Genomic DNA, 20,216 nt, shown 5'->3' on the forward strand with positions numbered 1-20,216 from the left:
AAGGTGATAAGTACCAGTCATTGTGGATTTGTTAAGAACAAGTCATGTCAAACCAACCTAATTTCCTCCTTTGACACGGTAAGAAGATTTGTGGATGGGGGGAAGCAGGAGGTGTGATGTATGTCGACTTTAGTAAGGCTTTTGATACTGTCTCACATGACCATCTCATAAGCAAATTAGGGAAATATAGCTTAGAAGATTGAGGGCGGGGGACATGATAGCCTTTTCTGTATAACCATCTTTTAAGTATTCTTTTAGCCGCTTAGGACAGGACAAGAAGTAATAGGCTTAAATTGCCTCAAGGCAATTAGGTTAGACATTAGGAAAAACTTCTTAACTGTGAGGGCAGTTAACCACTGGAACAAATTACCTGGGCCTCAGTGCTGGGGACTGGACTAGATGTGACCTATCAAGATCCTTTCCAGTCCTACATTTCTGCGCTTCTATGAAATTGTGTTCATCTTTCCGAAACATGATATTGTAAAGAAATCTCAGAACATCTAGATGGGTATGGCTCCATTGTAGCTGGGAGCAAGCTAGGGGGCAGCTGACTAACTGCCAACCTCCTTCAGAACCGCGACATCCACATGGCTATTTTTAGAATTCTTGCTTGAGCAAAGCTAGCATGGGTCTGTCCTCCCAGGCAGGGAGGTACATTCTCAGCTGCAGTGTAGACGTACTGTGGGTGGCCTCCAGCTGAACGAGGACATCATCAATTAGAACAGAATCCTTCCAGCCCAAAACATATTTCTTTCATGGTGACCAAGACAGATGGTCATGTTTTTACAATTGTTTGATACTTCTCGTCTTCTCTTTCTTTATCCTCCCCGACCCCCAGGTTTATATGGTATTCACCAGTTTCTGCCATTTATTTTGGTTTTGTTCTGGTCTGTTCAGACTTCTGATGTTGATGTGTTATATAACTACTAATTATTTTGTATTTAACTCAAATTATATTATTTTTCACAGATTCATAGATTTTTAAGGCCAGATGGGGCCATTATGATCATCTAGTCCAACTTATGCATGGAATCATAGAAAGACAGAAATGTAGGGCTGGAAGTGACCTCAAGAGGCACTGAAGTAGGACCAAGTAAACCTAGACCATCCCTGATAGGTGTTTGTCCAACCCGTTCTGAAAAACCTTCAGCGATGGGGATTCCACAACTCTCTTGGAAGCCCATTCCAGAACTTACTTCCTGTTAGTTAGAACGTTTTTCCTAATATCTAACCTAACACTCCTTTGCTGCAGATTGTCCATTGCTTCTTGTCCTACCTTCAGTGGACATGGAGAACAACTGATCACAGTCCTCTTTGGAACAGCCCTTAACATAATTGAAGACTTATCAGGTCCTCCCTTCGCCACCTCCTTCTTTTTTCAAGACTAAACATGACCAGTTTTTCTAACCTTTTTCATAGGTCAGGTTTCCTAAACTTTTTATCACTTGTGTTGCTCTGATCTGGACTCTCTGCAATTTGTCCACATCTTCCCTAAAGCGTGGCACCCAGAATTGGACCCAGTACTCCAGCTGAGGTCTCACCAGTGCCAAGTAGAGCAGGACAGTTGTTTCCCCTGTCTTACGTACAGCACCTGTTAATATACCCTAGAATGGTATTAGCCTTTTTTGCCACTGCATCACATTTTTTACTTTTATTCAATTTGTGATGCACTATAATCCCCAGATCCTTTTCAGCAGCAATAGCCCCTAGCCAGTTATTCCCCATTTTGTACGATGATTGTTAATGGTTCCGAGATTGCTTCAACTAGTTTCTTAAGAACCCTAGGATGACTTCCATCAGGCCCTGCCGACTTGAATATATCTAATTTTTCTAGATATTCTTTAACCTGTTCTTTCTGTATTTTGGCTTGCATTCCTTCCCCCTTGTAGTTAATGTTAGTTATGTTGAGTATCCAATCACTATTAACCTTTTTAGTGAAGCCTGAAGCAAAATAGTCATTAAACATTTCAACCATTTTAATGTCATCAATTATTAGCTGTCATTCCTTGCTAAGTAGAGGACCTACAGTTTCCTTCATCTTTCTCTTGCTCATAATATATTTAAAGAACCTCTTCTTATTACCTTTTATGTCCCTTGCTAGGTGTGCATAACACAGGCCTTAGATTGGACCTAGTGTTTCCATCACCTAGCTCAATAACTTGGGGTTGGTCTAGACTCAGAGCATGTCTTATAGAAAGACTTTCAATCTTGCCTCTCATCATTTTTGGAGCTTTTGCCTAAAAGTGACCATTTCTGTTTCGCATAAACCATCTCTATGTGCATCTTCCAGTGAACCAGAGACTTTATTGAAGTTCGGTACCCTTTATCTGTACACTTGATCCTGGGTTATAGATTTTGGAGGGTGACCCTTCAAAAAAAAATCAAGTCTTGTATAATAATGTAGCATGGGAAGATGATTCTGGCAAGGGCACATTAGAACCCAGTGTTTTGTGAAAGCAACTCTTCAACTGCAGATACTCACCAAATTTAATTTCAAGAGTATTATTTAATTTTACATTTTCAAACAGTGCACAATTTTAAATATGAGATAAATATTCCTTTTTCATCCTAATGTGGCTAACAATAGCATTTTATTTTACTTTTTGAGTTGTAATGTGTTCCAAATATATGCTTTACCATACAGACCATTTTTGAAGTTAAATGATTTTTGGAGGGTGAATTCCAAAGGTTTTTGAATGCTCTGTTCTTGGGTTGTTAGTTGTAAGTATTGTGTTTAGATCACTATTGATGGAGGCTGAGTTTGAATTGGCCATTTGAAGATGGAAGGTTCTATATCAGATTATCAATCCCCGGAAATATATGGCCCCACAACTCCTGATCTCATATGACCTGCTCCTATGAATTTTGGGTGCATTAACTAATTAGCTTATACAACTTGTGCCTGAAAGTGACAATCTTGCTTGTAAATGTCGCCAAGAGGCAGCCTCCTAAAGGCTATGAAAAGGGAGCTGTGCCCCACACTTCACTATGGAGATAACATAAGCAGTTTTCAATCTGAGGAGAACTTTCTGGTTTGATTATCACAGGTTGCTTTCTCGCCTGAATATCTTACCATGGTAGTACTGTGAAGATTTGGGGGTTGTGGTGGATGAGCTCCCCGTGTGACACTGTAGCCAAAAGAGCTAGTGAAATCTTTGACTGCATAAACAGGAGATTCTCGAGTAGGAGTAGAGAGTGTTTTATCCCTGTATTTGGCATTGGTGCTACTGATGTTGCAAGACTATGTCTTGTTCTAGTGCCCACAATTCAAGAAGAATGTTGATAAATTGCCGAGTACTCAGAGAAGAGCCACGGGAATGATTAAAGGATTAGAAAATATGCCTTTATAGCCATAGAACAAAGAGCTCAATTTAGTTTGACAAAGAGAAGATTAAGTGGCAATTTGACCACAGTCCATAAATACCCACATGGGGAACAAATATTTAATAATGGGCTTTCCAGCATCGCAGAGAAAGGTATCACGTGATCCAATGGCTGGAAACTGAAGCTAGGCAAATGCAGACTAGAAATAAAGTGTACATTTTTAACAGTGTGGGTAATTAGCCATTGGCACAATTTACCAAGTGACCTGGTGGATTCTCCATCTTGGGCAACTTTTAAATCAAGGTTGGATCTTTTTCTAAAAGCTTTGCTCTCGGAATTATTTTAGGGAAGTTTATGGCCTGTCCAAATCAGATTAGATGTTCAAAATAGTCCCTTCTAGCCTTAGAATCGATGAACCTAGCTCTTACAGCTAGTACAGTATTACAGATTTTGTGTGTGTGTATACAGGTATTTGCCCCATCCCCCTCGCAGTACTGAACATATGAGGTACTGAATGCAGATTAGGATGAGCCCCAGAAAAGGAGTATCACACTTGAGAAGCACTATAAAGGATTAAAAAAGGGAGCACATTAGACTCCATTGAACTAGGAGCCAAAATCCATAGTTTAACAATTGTCTTCTGCATTAGCAAATCAATGGCATAAAAGCTTTAAAGTTCTTCATGTTGCTGTGAATATTTTATACCATCTGTAATCTCTCAGCAATTTTTTTTGCTTTTGATGCTTAAATTAGTCTTGTTTTCTTCAAATTGGTTTTTAACTTTTTAACCTCAGTTCTGCTAATATAAAAAGAAATTGGAAATCTTCCAAAATCAGTTCAGTTTTTCTTTCTTTACACTCCAACATCTTAACATAAATACATGATTATTTTGGGGAAACATTTACCCCAATGAGGTAGTCCACTGGAGAGATTGTTCTCATTGAAATATTGAAATAATGTTTTGAAAATACGACGAGTCTACGGGACTATAATTCTGACATTATTATTATTATTATTAATTATTGTTGTTAGTAACATCAGAACTGCCATAACAGAACAGATCAATGGTCCATCTAGTGTGCTGCTATCTTACCTTCCTGATATTAGCCACTACCTGATGCTCCAGAGGAAGGTATAACACGTCCACGGTGTGCAGACCTATAATAACATGCCTTAAGGGATCTCTTCCTATTTGAGGCATCCAGTGGTTGGCTTATGACTTGAAGGATGAGGGTTGCTATCATGTAAACATTTATATCCTGTGTTATGGACTTGTGAATATTATTGAGATTGGAGCAGGGGACTGTCTTTTTTGTTTTGTGTCCATACAGCATCTAGCACACTGGGGTCCTGGTCCATGAGTGGGGCTCCTACGCACTACTGCAATGCAGATAATAAATAAAAATTAATGGCAAAATTCTTCCGAATCTCATACTACGCCATTTGCTTCAATAATATCTTCTGACTCCTTGCCAAGCCATCAATGTCGCTTAGGGCTCAAACAAGGCTATGTTGTGTGGCTATAACACAACTTTTTTACAAGGAGAGCTTGTTGGCCAATCACTCAACCCTCCCCAGTCTGGAGGGCCAGTGGGCTGCCTTTCATCTGGTCCCTCTCCTTTGACTTGTCCAATTTGGCTGGCCCTACCAGCAGTAGAGCTCTTGCTGGCATAGCTCTAAGGGTCATTGGAGCACACGCCTTCCCACCACATCAAGGTGCAATCCACAGGGAAGGGTGAATGATATTGTGCAGCAGGGAATTCCACAGCTTGTGTGTTACAAAATAAACACCTCCTTTTTTCCAGATATGTACGTATGTTTTCAGTTTCGTCGTTTCATTGGGTATGCCACTGTTACCCTGAAACTTCTCCTATATACTGTCTCTGTGGTCCACCAAGGGCACCCACTTTAGGCTCCCAGCTGTAAACTCACTTAGGTGAAGACCACATCTCACTCCCTCCTGACGAGGATGAAGCTGCAGAGCTAAATATGGATTTAGGAGCCTACCTTTTGGCTCCTGTTTTTGAAAATCGTGTCTCAAATCTTTTTCCTGAGTGCTTACTGTGAATTTAGTCCTCTCAGGGGTGCATATAAGTAGGTGAGGTTACGTCTTTCAGTGCGTGTTACCTTGCATTTTTCTGCATCGAATTACATCTACCTATTCACCCAGCTTCGTCAGGTCCCTCTGAAGTTCCTCACAATCCTCTCTCAATTTCACTGATCTAAATAATTTTGTGCCATCCACAGATTTTGCCACTTTCCTGTTCCCCACCCCAACATGCTTTTCCAGATCGTTAGTAAATATTTAGTAGTACCTTGCTCCATGATATATAATATCATCACCTACACAAATATGTTAAAGAATGTTGTTGCGGTTGCAGAGTCAAGCATTCAAAAGTTAGGAAATGGCAGAAATACGACTGACCACGCCACCTTAATTCAGCCCCCTGGTGTGTCTGTGTTCTGAAACAGTTTTTAGTTACATGATCATGTACTGTTTTGTCCACAGGACTCTTGCCTCTTTCAGTGCATTAGACAGCAGTGGGGAGACAGAAAATGGTTTGGTTCAGGAGGCACTAAATGGAGATGAACAGCAGCAAGGCAGCACGGTTTATGGGGAAAAGGGAAGACATTTTTTCATTTTTAATTCCCCAGACATAGGGCAGGAATTGCTTGGAGGGAACATCAAAAGGGAGGAAAAGACTCCCCTGTCCCTACAGGTTGTGTCTGTGGTTCTCTCTCTCTGTTTCAGTCGAGAGGCAGAATGTGCATGTGAGAGGGCAGAATGTTCCCAGCTTGGGATAGGGTGACCAGATGTCCCGATTGCATAGGGACAGTCCCTATATCCAGGGCCTTTTCTTATATAGGCGTCTATTACCCCCCACCCCATCCTGATTTTTCACACTTGCTATCTGGTCACCTTAGTTTGGGGCATGAGCTGATAGCAAACTCTCCGGAGCATTATGCTCATTAAATGATTATTTTCAACACGTTGTAACTTATCTGATGAGTGGAGTTTCATGAGGAAAGCAAAAGGTAGCTCTGACCTGACAGCTATCCCCCCATCAAGTCTCAAGTACCTGCTGCAAACTAAGGAGGCCTTAGAGTTCTTCCCTCCCCTCCCCAAATAAGAGGGGGGGCGTGGACAAATATTTCTAATGCAAAGCATTGCCACTGCTCCCCCTGAAACATGTATGTTGCGTGGTCATGTGGAGTGATGCTCACTGCTTTGCAGTGTCCCGGCGCAAAGTCTAGACCAGGCTTAAGTGGGACTGAAGTGGTGTCTTTGTAGTCTGTGGACTGTCTTTGCCTAGAGGGGTGAATTTTACCCAGACCTTCCGGTTCATACCCAGCACTGTACAGACAGGCAAGAAGATGTAAGGGTTGACAGCCCAAGCATTGGCATTAATTTGATAATCAGAACATCCCTAGGAAGTTGTGTAATGCAGGGAAACTTTCCATGGATTGCCGTATGCCCTCCAAAATTGCTTCTTAGGACAGCAGAAGTATTTTAATACCAGTGAAACTTGCTTAAATTCCCTGTTTCATGATGACATTTTAATTCAGTGCATCGATTCTGCTGCAGAGAAACGGCAGTCTGTTCCATGCATGTATTGTGTGAGATCTCCCCGGAGCTAGACCCAGCTGTGACAATGACAAGGTGACTTAGGCAGATGTGTTGAACAGGCACCTAAAGAAAACTGCTGGCAATAGTACTATGATTTATGGTGTCATTCATTGTCCTAAGATGTGTCGCCTTCATGCTCTCAAAGGATTGAGGCAAGTTAGCTCAACTTGTCAGCCTTCCTCCAGCACAGGGATAATCAAGGGTTGAGTGTACGGAAGTGAGTCCCACTAACGTAAATCCATGTTGTATAATTTATGGACCAACCAATGCACTGAATCCTTTTGCTATATAACGTACTTAATACACAGTTTCATAAAATGCTTAGGAATCAACCCAACAGAGTAGGTAAGAGAGAGAAAGATGTTTTTACTGTGAAAGTTAAGGAAAGGAAGTCGTTCATTGAATTGGTTGCTGTGTAAGAATTCCAGACAGGTGGACCAGGGTAAGTGAAAGAGAGACCCCCAGACATGCAGAGAGGACAGAGACAGCTCACACTGAAGGCGCAGATAGAAAGAGATGTGGAAATGAGGTGAGGGAGTTAAGTGGAAAAGGATCACAACGTTTGAAAACGGAGGGGGATGATTTCAACTGGAATTAGATGATTGTTTTATGTCTGCACTGCATTCATGGACTGTGATTACAGCTCATATAGTGTCAGTTTCAGCTAGATTAAAGCTAGCTCAGATATGCCTACGCAAGGGGCAGCCACCCTCCATGATTGTCCTGTGGACATACAGAGTAATTAATGTAGGTTCTACTAGCACACAAGGAGACAGGTTACTATGTAATTCGGGATGGATCGGAAACCCAGGAATGTGCCAGAGAATGGATATTGCGGATATGGGGGAATAGGATGGCCAGGGTGTTTTGGAGCCTCTGACATTTAGAGTGAAGATTTGGGATGGTTATTAAAGAAATATCAGTAGTAAAGAGGGGGAGTGATACAGTTAGAAATCAGATTTTCAGCAGATATAGAGTCAAGGTACAGATCGTGGCCTTGTTCCACAGGGGGTGATAGACACACACAGATGATGTGAGAGGAAATTGCATACATATGTTTTAGACCTTTCCTCTTTTATACCTTCCTTCTTTCTGACTCCTCCTCCCTTCCTGTCCTCTTTCTTCCTATTAGTACCTGGTCATTGGCCATTGCTCTCAGCCGTGCAAGCTGCTATAATAGTCCGAGTGTTCTTGCAGGCCGGAGCTATCTGATCTCAACGCCCTCAGGGCACCTGATTTCTGTGTCGGGCTGGGGCGGCGAACAGGAAATTCTGTGGCAGAGTTATTTACTTGGGACCAAACTTTTCACTCGTAGGATCCTAAACTTAGGCTCCTCAATCAAAGTAGCTTGATTTTTCTTTTCTTTTTTAAAAAAATGTTGCAGACCTGCAGCTGGCGGTGAAGTCAGTAGGATTTGTGGCTGCTCAGCACTCCTGAACATCAGGCCACTCCTGTTTAAATGCTCAAATATGGATTTAGGAAGCTCCTTTTAGGCTCCTGGGTTTGCAAAATCAGCCTTCAGGGCTTTATATTGACTTAAATGTGAGTAAGAGCCCCTGCGTTGTTTATTTTGAAATTAACTGCATTTATTTTGTGCTGTCCCCGCGTTTTCAACCTGCAGCGTCAGGTGTTTGTATCGGCAATGTGTACCGGTGTCACGAACGTTGATCAGGGGAGTAGGAGACTTTGGCTGCGGGGTAGGAGTCAGCGGAGGCATTTGGTAGCTGATGAGATGGGGGCGACGTGATAAGCTGGATGTTTCTGCAGAAATGCTCAGCAATGAGTTAATTAAGAGTGTTGACATTTAAGTTCTAATCTTTAGGTTAGGCCCCTTTTCATCACCTCTGAGTTCAGCTCGTGCTCTCCACCACATTCTCTTGTCCTGCAGTGCAGAAAGCTGGTGACTCAGTTTAGCACCTGGTAACCTGTGTGGCTGCATTACCGCGTCAAGGCTACCCAAGGGAAGCCTTTTCACGATGACCCTGATGCTGCTTTCAGCCACACAGGTTTGGGCTGAGCATCATTCCATGCCTGTGGTGGGGTTACTCTCCCTTTACACGCTGTAACAGACATGCCAAGGTGGCTTTCCCCACGTCCGCAGTATTTTTAGTTTGTGCCTCAGTACGGCGTTCGGAAAGTGAACACAGATGCTCGGCTTAGGGTTCTGCTGTTGCTTTCTGGCTCCTCATTGTGACACCATCTTGCACCTGTTTCTGGGGCAAAGCTAATGGACTCCATCTCCGTGCTTTAGACCAGACGATTAATAATGCCTCTTCTAAAGTCATTTCAAGGGAAGAGCTACGACTTCAGTGACTGCTTTTGGAGGGGATTACTGTCCTTATAAAGGGACACTTATAGAGGGAGGCACTGATCTACGTTCAAAGCGCAGCTCCGCTTTTTAGGTAAATGTCCACGCCGATTTGGTGACATGCCATGTATGTTTTGCAAAATTTGACCAAAAAATAAATGGAGCTGTTTAACTACAGATCTTCTGAGGGTATGGTGGCCCCATTGCTTTGAAAGTTTCTGCTGAGATGCGAGTGTTGTCACACCAACAACTCGAGCTTTTGCAAAAATGTACTTGGGGCTTCACTAAGAAGCATGAGAGTCTTGGTTGTGTTTGCAACAGGCATAGCTTGCTTATCATCTTCTATTTACAATGCCGCGGTTGGGTGGGGCTGACTTCTGTTGGTTTCTTGGCTTTGGTCCATAGACTGCCAAATAGCTCAGGTCTAATAGCTGCTTATCAGTTTGCCTGTTTCCATTTTGTTTGTCTTTGCAGATGCCCGGGCACAGTGGGTTTCAAGTCACAGAATCTGAAACATGTAGGGCCAGATTTTCCAAAGAGCTCAGCACCTACGTTGTCATTTCTGTACTTTGTTGGAGGGTCTGGCAATGCAGATCATCATCACTCTTAGCATTTGATTGTGTAGATAATCTGCATGGAGCCTCAACACACTGAAATGGAGTTGCCAGATTTTACAAAGCGCTCAGCCCCCAGCGCCTCCCACAGGGCATAGCAGAAGCACTTTGGAAAATCTGGCTGTAGTTTATAAACCTGAGCTTGGTTGTAATCTTGTATGTGAGGTGGCCATGACATGGAGGGGATTTTGGAAGTAGGTGTATTCTCTCTCGACTCTCTTTTTCCTTGAGCATAAGTAATTTGTTTATCTTTTATTATTTGCATTATTGAATTGCCTAGGAGGCCTAGTCATGGACCCCCATTGCGCTAGGTGCTAGACAAACACAGAACACAAAAGAATATGGTCCGTGTCCTAAGTTGCTCACAATATAAGACAAGAGAGAACAGAGGGATACAGACAGTGGAGTACAAGGAAACATGAGACAGTGTGGGTCGGCATAGTAGCCTGTGGTCTCCACACCCCAGCAACCTAAGAGTAGATCAGAGCAAGCTTCAGCCTGGAGAACCCGATACAGGTTACTCCTGTGGCTTCCATTTACTAACATAACTGTCAATCACAATTTTTCACACCAAGTAATACACATGTGTGATGGCAAGCGTGTCTAATACATTCCTGTGTTCACCCTCTTAAAAGGTTTTGTTCTCTCCTAGAAATACCCCATGGAATTTCAGCTGCAAGCGTGCTGCGGCGTGATGATATTTTTCAGGTTTTCTGTTTAATTTGTTCAGTGTGTTGAGGCTCCGTACTGATTAACTATACAATCAAACATTGAGGGTGATGAGAACTCAGCCCTGCCAAACCCTCCCGAGTCCAGTCATGACAAATTACCTCAGGTTTTATGTTATCACCATGACTTTGCAGAGTAAATGTAGAAAAGTTTGTTCCTTGTCCTTAACTATGTTGTTCACAGGGCCTCCTGGCTCTTTTAGAAAAGACTTCTCATAATGTTATATCGCTGTCTCGTCAGGATATCCTGTGTTGCTTGTGTGTGTGTGTGTGTGTGTGTGTGTGTGTGTGTGTGTGTGTGTGAGAGAGAGAGAGAAGATTGTCATGTCAGGGGGAGTATGGAAATGTCACAGTTAAACTTTGCCACCTTTCCATGTGTCTAATTTAATCTTTAAAACATTAGACTGCCTAGTGTTTCAATGTATTTCTCGGCCAAAGAATGCATATAAATATATCCCAGTGCATCTTAATATTGGCCTCTTTGGGGACTTTCCCGTTATTACTTTTAAATGTTTCTCTTTGTCTTTTTTTTTTCTTTTTCTGTCTGGCTTCGTTGTCATCTTTCTTCTGATCACTTCCATTGCGATACTGAAAGAGCTCTGCCCCAAGTTTTTTGTGCCTTAAATATTGGAGGAGTACTTCTCAGTGTCAAATAAATCTTTTGTACAAATCATTCTGCCCCCCAACGATTCTTTAATAGGCACTATTTTGTAGGACCTACAGAAAAGGTTTATAGTCCTTTGCTCACGTGTTCTACCGCTGTAACAGCAAACTTTATCCTTACCACTGGGCAGATTTTTGCTGGTCACATCAGTGATGCTGGTTGGCATACACAGGAACAAATGAAGCAGCGTCATGCTGGGATGAGCTCCCTAGAAACAAAGCAGAGGAGTAATCTATACTTATCGAATGGAAATGGACCAAAATTAGCAGAGAAATAAATAATATTTTCAAGCTTTTAAGGGGATATTAAAGCAATGGACAGTAAAAGATAAGCATGAAAGATACTAGTATCTCTTTAAAAGTCACTTTCCTTCCAAACAAATATATGTCCCACAGAGACTGCACCAAAAGCAGTGGTAGGCATGGAGTGTAGTAGCGATGCAGTTATAATCTGTGTAGCTGCATTTCTACTAGATCTCAAAATGTAAAGCATTCTATGCTACAATTTATCAGTGAGTTCATTTTCATATGCCTGACAGATCTGTGTTTAACTTTGCCAAAGCATGGAGAAGGGAAACTCAAACAAACATACTGTAAATGGAAAAAGATACTCCTTTCTCTGTCCTATCTGTGTGCAAATCAAACCACTTTCCCTGAAGGGCCTGTAGACAATGAGTTACCATGAATTAGTGCGGGGCACTGCCATTGATTAAATCTACTTTTAGGTTTCCTGGTAACTCCTGAGTTATGGCAAGAGTGGAGCATAATAACTTTTTTTCCATTGGCAATTCTGATACGGGAAAAAGTTCTGCAAGTCATTTTGTGCAGAGACTGTTGAATTAAAATTAGATCCAAGAATAAAATGAGGTTTCTCATTAACCCTTTATTTCTTACTGAGAAATTGACCGTTCCACGAATAAAAAAACTGGGACCCTATAGTTGATGTTGCTTAATATAGCCCTTATACAGAGTATGTAACAGGAAGATGTTTTAAAAGTATGGAAATAACTAGTTAAGGAAGGTTGTGTAAATACTTTTAACTTTTGCAGCTCACCCACTCCATTACTAACAATATTGACGTGAAAATTCACCTTATCCATGTCACAGACCACCTTAATTCTGATCTACAAAACTCAGTGGCATATATGTCAGCACACTGTCACTAATAGAAATGATGAAAAATACTAATTATTTTTGTGGGAAATTTAAAAATGATTATTTTTCATAAAGTTTCACAAGAACAAGTCATTTCTTTGATAAACTGATTTTTTTTTCATTTTTGTTTTTTTTTAAAACACTTTTTGGGGGCTGGGGAAATTCATTTTTCAGAAACTAAAAAATGTGGTGTTTTTTTTTTTTGTCAGTTTCCATTTTTCACTGAAGATCCTGAAAATGTCAACTGAAATGAAAATTTTCTGGAAAAATTTTGATCAAGAAGTCATTTTTCATTTAAAAAAACAAAAAGTTAATGGAAACATTTTGACCAATCCTAGTCACATATTTTACACTCTGTGCAGTGGGAGATATATTAGTAATGTAGATCTTGGAAGACTTTGTAAATATGTCTTGTTGGGTCAGCATTAAGATTGTAATGGTGCTTCCAGAATTCTGCCTGGTTACAATAGTGAGCACAGGCAGGTGGGTTTAATGGCATTGCTCGGGGGTGTGGATTTTTCACACCCCTGAGCAACATAGCTGGGTCAACTTAACATTTTAGTGGAGACCCGACCTGAGACTCTGGAATTCAGTACCCCCGACCTCGATCCAAAATGGCCCTAGTCTGCTGATCCCAAGGTTTGCTTACAAGCCTGCCTCTTTTCTATGGCCTTGAGGAGGAAGAGGCTAGTTTAGGGTTCAGTTGGGTGTAATGTGGGCTGGAACGATTGTATGGAGTGAGTGTTGTCTTCCCCCCTCCGTGGTTTGGGAAGCTGCCATGCTTATATTTGTTCTTTAAGATGTCTGTCCTGTCAGAGGTACCTGGAGCCTTTGGATAGGCGATGTTTGATAGAAAGCCAACTAAATAGCATGCTTTACGTTACTTATTCTGTTGCCTTCAGTATGGCCCATGGAGACTAAGGGTATGTCTTACCTGGCCATTAAAAACCTAGGGCTCTGAGCCCTAGATCCCAGGTCAGCTAACTCAGGCTTGCAGGGCACTGGCTGTGGGGCTGTAAAATCGCATTGTAGACGTGTGGGCTCGGGCTGGAGCCCGGACTGTGAGACCCTGCGACAGGACGGGGTCTCGGCGCTCCGACGCCATGGCAGCATCGACATGCCCTACGCCCAGGCTCTGACGCAGGTTTGGCGTGTGGATGGAAGGGAAGCTTGGGCTCAATCAGTCTGTCGTGACTCAGCAGCATTCAGGACCCAAGCCCTAGGACCCTGTTGTGGGGGGTGGGTCGGAGCCTACATTTCTCTGTGATTTCAGATTCACATTTTGCAGCATGGATGCAGTTCAAGCTGCAGACCGGAGTCAGAAAGTCTGCATAGTGCGGTATGGACATAGCATGGCGGGTGGACCTGGGTCCAGTAACTGTACCCCGGGTTTACAATGAAGTATGGATGCTCAAACACAGGCTTTGAAACACCAAGTCCACATGCCTGGGTCCCACAGATCTGGGCGTAGCGTGCAGTTTAGACAGGTCCCCATATGAAGTCTTGCTTCAAGCGGTCTGGCCTGCCTCGTAGATCATTACTCAACTGCGGGTCCCAGTATTCGTAGGCTGTGTCTCAGTACTGATTATGGGAGCATCATTTTAGTTCTGCGTAGGTTGCATTGTCTTGTGTCTGAGAAGCCAAAGAAGGGGCAAGCTAGTGAAAGTATTCTGGTTTCCTTCCAGGGTAAGCACAGCAATATAACCATTCATATCTTCTCTTTTTCATACATTTTAGGTATAATCCATGCAAATCACTAGCATATTATTTGGTTTAGGAAATATTTTTAGTCTAGTTCGGTCTCTAAATTTTCTGGCTTGCCTAAATTTACTTCAATTAGCATTGTTTTCTCTTTCAAGGACCGCCTAATCACCAGCATGTTCTTTTCTCCCTTTAGCTGTGCCTCCCAAACTGAAGGCGCTGAAAAACCAGGAGTCCACGGTGGGTCAGACACTTGTGCTCAGGTGTGAAGCCAGTTCTGAATACCCCACTCTCAGATTCAAATGGCTAAAGGATGGAAAAGAAATAACCAAAAAAAACAAATCACAAAATGTCAAGATCTCCAAAAAACAAAAGTAAGTACAGCAATGCATCTTGCAAGTTGGCTTGGGGGTGGAACCCAAGCACTGAAAGTGTTAATTATCTGAGCATGCACAACCGAGTGCTGTGAAATAAGGAAAGAGAATAAATGGAAATAGGTTATCACTTTATTTTCACCTGGATTTATATAGTGTTGTAAAGTAATAACAAAAATGGAATATCTCATACAAAATACTCCAGTGTTTATGCCGATTGTTTATAGCAAAATACAGACATCTTTTATAACTAATACATCTTGGGTCCAAGCCATTTAAAACCACTGATAAAAGTCTCACATTTGTTGTTCGAAGTCCCAAATTGTTTGAAACCATCCAGGGGATCTGGCTTCAGGAATAACTTTGAGACTTGCATTGCCCTGGAAGTTGTTAAGTATTTCCTGCATAGTTCTGAGAGGCTTCAGTTCCCATTGAACTAGAGCTGTGTGACCGACAGTTTTTTTTTTCAGTTTGTTGGCAATTCTGAAAAAAATCAAAAGAAAAATGCAATTTGGATCGACCCGAAAATGAAAAGTTTTGGTAGTTTTTGTCAAATTGAAAAGTAAAAAAAAATGTGTTTCAGGTTGAACAAAACAGTTAGTTCAACCCAAAACGAAATCCTTCATTTAGTTATATATATATTTTTAATGTTCTGTAAATTTTTAAAATTAAATCTAAGGAAATTTCTAAACAGAAAGTCATTTGGAATTAAAAAAAAAAAAATCAAAACATTTCATTTTAAAAAGGTCAAAATGGCAAATGTTTTGATTTTTTTGGTAATTTTTTTTAGTTCCACTGAAACAATTTGCCAAAAATGTCAGAAATTTGCTAAATGTTTTGGTTGACCCAAATCTGCATTTTTCACTGAAAAAAAAATTTTGGGGGGTCAAAAACTTCACCCTGCTCTAGTCAGAACCCTCCTTGGATTGGGCCCTCATCTGAGAGCTGTCAGATGAGTCAGGACACCTGGAAGTTCCATCTTCCTGATTGCAGGAAAATGCCCTTAATGGGTGGCTGCTGAAAAGTGGTGAGGGAAGTATCTGGAGTATTGTGTCTGTGGAAAAGGCAGTATGAGAGAGAGAAGCTAAGAAATAGCTCATTAACTTAACAGGATCAGATCTGAAGACACACTTTTCTGTAGAACAGACCACAACTGGTTTTGGTGTGTGCTTTAGAGAGAAGGTGAAGGATTTTGTTGCATTTTCCTCTGTGGGGCTTGTACTTACTGTACTTACTGTTATGTATCAAATCCTCCACCCAAATAGCAGCTATGTTACACAAAGCATATCTGTTGTCACTATCAAATGAATGAGGCTGAAAAGATAAATTCTCTCCTCTGTTCCCGTGCATGTCTTCACAGTGCATGGCAATACAGCCAGTGATGGAGGAAGCAGGAAGGGAGACAGCTAGAGTAAACAGTAACTCGAGTCTGTCTGACAATGACATAAAGAAGTTTTAAAGTTTCCTAGCATGGGGATGTGCAGGAGGTAAAGAAAGGGCCCTTGTCCCCGTACTTTATATCTGTAAAGTCATGATGAGTGCAACTGTTCCAGGTGGTAAATAGCCTGGTGAATCCTGGTGTAGACCTATTTGCAGAGTCAAATGTTTCTTGCTGTATAGTAATTTCAGTCTGGTTTGTAGAGAAACCTGACTCTTGGTTGTCACAGAGGCAAAATTATGCAAGAAATGCATTTTTTCCCTTCTGTTTTGGCCAGTGTTTTTCACTCTAAGTTTCTTGAGAAGCTTAAGTGTATGGTCATTGGAGAACATTGGACCTATGACTCTCAACTAGTAAAGTTTAGCAGGAAGATGTTGGGACCATTAGTGGAGGACTGTATTAACGCCTTCTTTTAGAGAGAGTAAGGAACCAAAATCTCATAGAGAAGCAATTGTTCGCACTTGCTCAAGAAACAGTATCTTGATTCTGAGGAACTTGATCTCGGACCCTGTCTCCGAGCTCCCTGTCATAGAGAATTTATTGGCAAGGATTTAGTGATGCAACTCTGGTAATACTTGGAATCCTCTGGTTTCCCTGACCCCTCCCAACCTGCTTTTAGGCTTGGATATAGTACAGGGACTTACTTTGTTGATCTGTTTGGCTAATGACCTTCTGGATGTGGAAGCAAATCAAGTGCCCGTGCCGATCCTTTCAGATCCATCAGCTACCTTCAGTATCATTGCCCACAAGATATTTGGTGATATGCCTGTGAAAACTGGCAGGGAGAGTTGAAATTGCTCGAGTGGCTCTGTGCTTTCTTTTTCTTTAAACGAGAGGTGCCCAACCTATGGCCCCCAGGCCGTACAAGGCCCACAGCCTGCTTCAACACAATCTACTAATGGCCGATTGAGGGCCGGCCTTAAGGAAAATCATCCCTGGCCCATACCCATACCCTGAAAGTCCTCACAGGGTAGCACTGACAACTCCTCTGCCCTGACATCACTCCCGTATGCTGTACCACAAGATTCTGTCTGTCTGCCTTCCTGTTGTGATACGAGCCACAGTGTTTAGCTGTGTTCTGGAGATGGCTGGCTGTGGTGCGCAGCCCAGAGAGGATAGAGGAAATAGACGAGGAGAAAGAAACAGTCAGGAAATACCTTTCCCCATAACTGAAGGAATTTGCCTGCCTTTTGTCATCCAGGATTGCAACTTTGGGAGAAGGTGGGGGTCTTGCAATGGCTTTGACTGCTACCACTCCAGGCCTGAATAGACACGAGCAGCTGGAGAGGAGATAGGTCTTGTTTTGATGGAAGATCATGAATGTAGCCCTTGGCTCAGTTGAAAAATTTTTGTATGTATATTTAGATTGTATTGTACATGTACATAGGATAGGCACATACTATACAGCTAAGTAAGTGAGTGTAAAATAATACAGTGCAGGTGAATGCAGGAAAGAACAGAATTATATTATGTGCACATTGGATTAATGAAGGAACACAAGAAATCTCCCATATCAAGCTAAGTGAAATTAAATGGTTAATATTTCTCTATTTTGGGTGTTTTTATGATACAAGACAATCCAACAGGCAACTATTTCTCGTTCATGGGCTGCTCTATTGTTAAATGGACAGCCAGTTTTCATTCGGACTTTTTATAACGATGAAGTATGGAAAATATGAACTAAAAGGTGGAGAGTAGTCGAGCCGACTAGAATTAATATCTATATTAAAGGACAAATGGCTACTTAAAGACGGAGTTATATTGCTGCTGCAGAAGACACGCAGTAGCATCATTAGGATTCAAAGCAGCATAATATTAGCGGCTTCGTCAATCCAGACAGTTCAGAAGAACGTTTTCTACATATTAATAAAAGCCCATTCAGGTTGAAAGCAGTGTCGAACCATCAAAAATGGTATTTGTTAATTTCAGATTTTACACACCAGCTCTTTGCTCATTATGTGACTGCATGATAGAAAGTGAAAAGTAATTTCAAGAAAGAAACTTTGTTTTTGAACTCCAACATTTTAGATGTAAAATCGTAAACAAAATGTGAAAATATTTGCTCAGCAGAATAAGTGGCCAACTGCTGAAACAGAAATGATGGCAGTAGCTTTCAGCTTCCTGGGATAAGCGTGACCAAGAGATAAGGAGATGAAACTGCAGTCTGTTATTTACTGGTTATGACCGTTCCTGATTCATATTGTTAGCTAATGATATCTGCATAAGTGTCACAGATGCAGTATTTCCTTGGCCTATTAGCGTGCTTGAATGGATTTACAATCTGATGCTGTTCGCCTTGGGATAATCACAAGTAAATCCCATGCTGATGTTTTGAACCCCTCATTTCATCTACTGTGGACTTCAGGAATGCCCCTGACATGAGCGGTCTCTTTCCAAGCTTGTTTGAAAAATAGAGTGCTCGCTGATACAAATGACTAAACATTTCCTTCGTATCAGTGACCATACCATTTAATGCCAGTCAGAAAAGTCTGGCACTAGTTCATCTCTTTTCACCTGTTAGTAAAATATTCCCTCTCTTGTCCACTTCTAATGGCAACATTTCAGTTCTCCATTTTTCTTCTATGCATTTCAAATCTGTCTGGAACCTTTGTCCACATAATTTACTCTTGCTGTTTCACCTGGCTTTTGATATTAGAAATGAAACCCTGCATGTAAGTGCACCAGCGTTTTGGTGGCTTTGTTTGAATATTTGCTTACAGATAGCCGTTCTGGATGACAGACAGGGGATGTGTCATAGACTGGGACATAGGCAGTTAGACCTAGTGGCCAGAGCAGTGGTGGTCAGGGTTAGTGGGCAGCGCAAGAACCAGGAACCAGAGGTCAGAGCCAGAGTCAAGCCAAGGGTCAGAGCCTGAGTGAGTAGCCAGGGGTCTGGAACAAAGCAGGACGACGGGGACAGGATAGAAAGGCAGGAGTCAGGAACACAGGGCAGGGCTCAGGAATCAGGCGAGAAGACCGGGTCCAATACAGCAGACAGCTAGGGATATACCTAGTTGTTCAGACAACTTCCTGTGTCTCCTTGTGGCTTAAATACTGAGTCTAAGCCAATCGGAGAAGCCGGACATCTCCTCCAATTGGAAGCTTCATGGGTGGTGCTGATTGTGAGTGAGGGTCCACCAGCCCGTACTACCTGCTGGTGTGAGCAAGCTGCCGGGTGGAGGCTGCTGTCTGAGCCCTGCCTTGGCGACCCAAGGACACAGCTTCAGGACCCGCATTTCTTCACAGAATGGCAGCCCAGTGACCCTGAGCACTCACATAGCCTGGGCTTTGACTGCACTCTTCGTGTGGGTTTTTTCTCCCTTTGGGCATGCATATGAGCCCAGTATTTTTGGATGCTTCTTCATTGACGGTGATTAATGAGTTGCTGTGTGCATTGAATTATTTGAATTCTGGCATTAGCTGACAATAAGTGCCTATGATACCATTGATGCTATGAATATTCAGTTTCTTTCTCAGACTTGGAAACCATTGCTATGGATTTTGCATCTAAAAAAAAAAAAAAAAAAAATACCAAGCTTGATAGAATTCCACAACGCTCAATATTGTTGCCCACCCTAGTGAGATCAGTAAGCCCCAAGGCAGAGCTGGGAAGGGGCACAGACTGGCTCTGGGGATCGGTACTGAGATAGAAGAGCCTTTGTAACATTGACCTACGTTTTAAATATAGACCAGGCCTTAGTTCTGCTAGGAGTTCACAAGTGTCCACAATAGAACAACCACCACTTCATGTGGCACCAATTTCCCACCCTATGGGCACGCTCAGCAGAGAGATCAAAGACTGAATTACCCTCTCATCCTTGGAGATGGTCTTCCCTGGGCAGGGTGAAGCCAGATTGGTCTGGCTGTGTGAGGTAGCCTATGCCTAAACTGCCTGTGCTGTACCTATTCTGTGGCCCAATAGAGAGCTGAGAAGGACTGCTCCAGGTAATGGAATTACTGAGGTTACTTGTCGTTAGGGCCCCCTGGAGAGACAAAAGAATGTGCTCCTACCGAATTAATGGGCAGGCAGGAGTTCTGCATTTTAAAATCTAATCTTAAAACCTTGGAGACTGATTAAATTACATCTCTAACCAGGAACAAAATGTAGCTTCACGCAGATTGCACTGCTGCCCACATTTTTTTTTTTTTTTTAGAGCTGGACAGTGATTTCCTAGTGGGGTTGCAGAGATTGCTAAAGAACATGTTGTTAACTCATGATTATTTATTCAGATGTTAGAAACTACAGTACTTGCACAGAATTCTGCTACTGGCACCATGATCTT

The 20,216-nt window shown here is 42.1% G+C and overlaps 1 protein-coding gene across 3 annotated transcripts in view; it reads left to right on the forward strand.

Moving 5' to 3' along the window:
- The window catches only part of NRG1 (neuregulin 1), a 213,322-nt gene that overhangs the window by 25,188 nt on the left and 167,918 nt on the right, over positions 1-20,216 (forward strand). For all 3 annotated transcript variants that reach the window (XM_067553304.1, XM_067553303.1, XM_067553305.1), the window contains exon 2: positions 14,318-14,495. In XM_067553304.1, coding sequence (XP_067409405.1) covers positions 14,318-14,495 — 178 coding nt within the window. The remainder of the gene's footprint in view (positions 1-14,317; positions 14,496-20,216) is intronic.

This window comes from Emydura macquarii, unplaced genomic scaffold (assembly GCF_026122565.2).
Source record: "Emydura macquarii macquarii isolate MOO-44397 ecotype Brisbane River unplaced genomic scaffold, CSIRO-AGI_Emac_v2 contig_1451, whole genome shotgun sequence".
In the NCBI taxonomy this organism is placed as follows: Eukaryota; Metazoa; Chordata; order Testudines; family Chelidae; genus Emydura; species Emydura macquarii.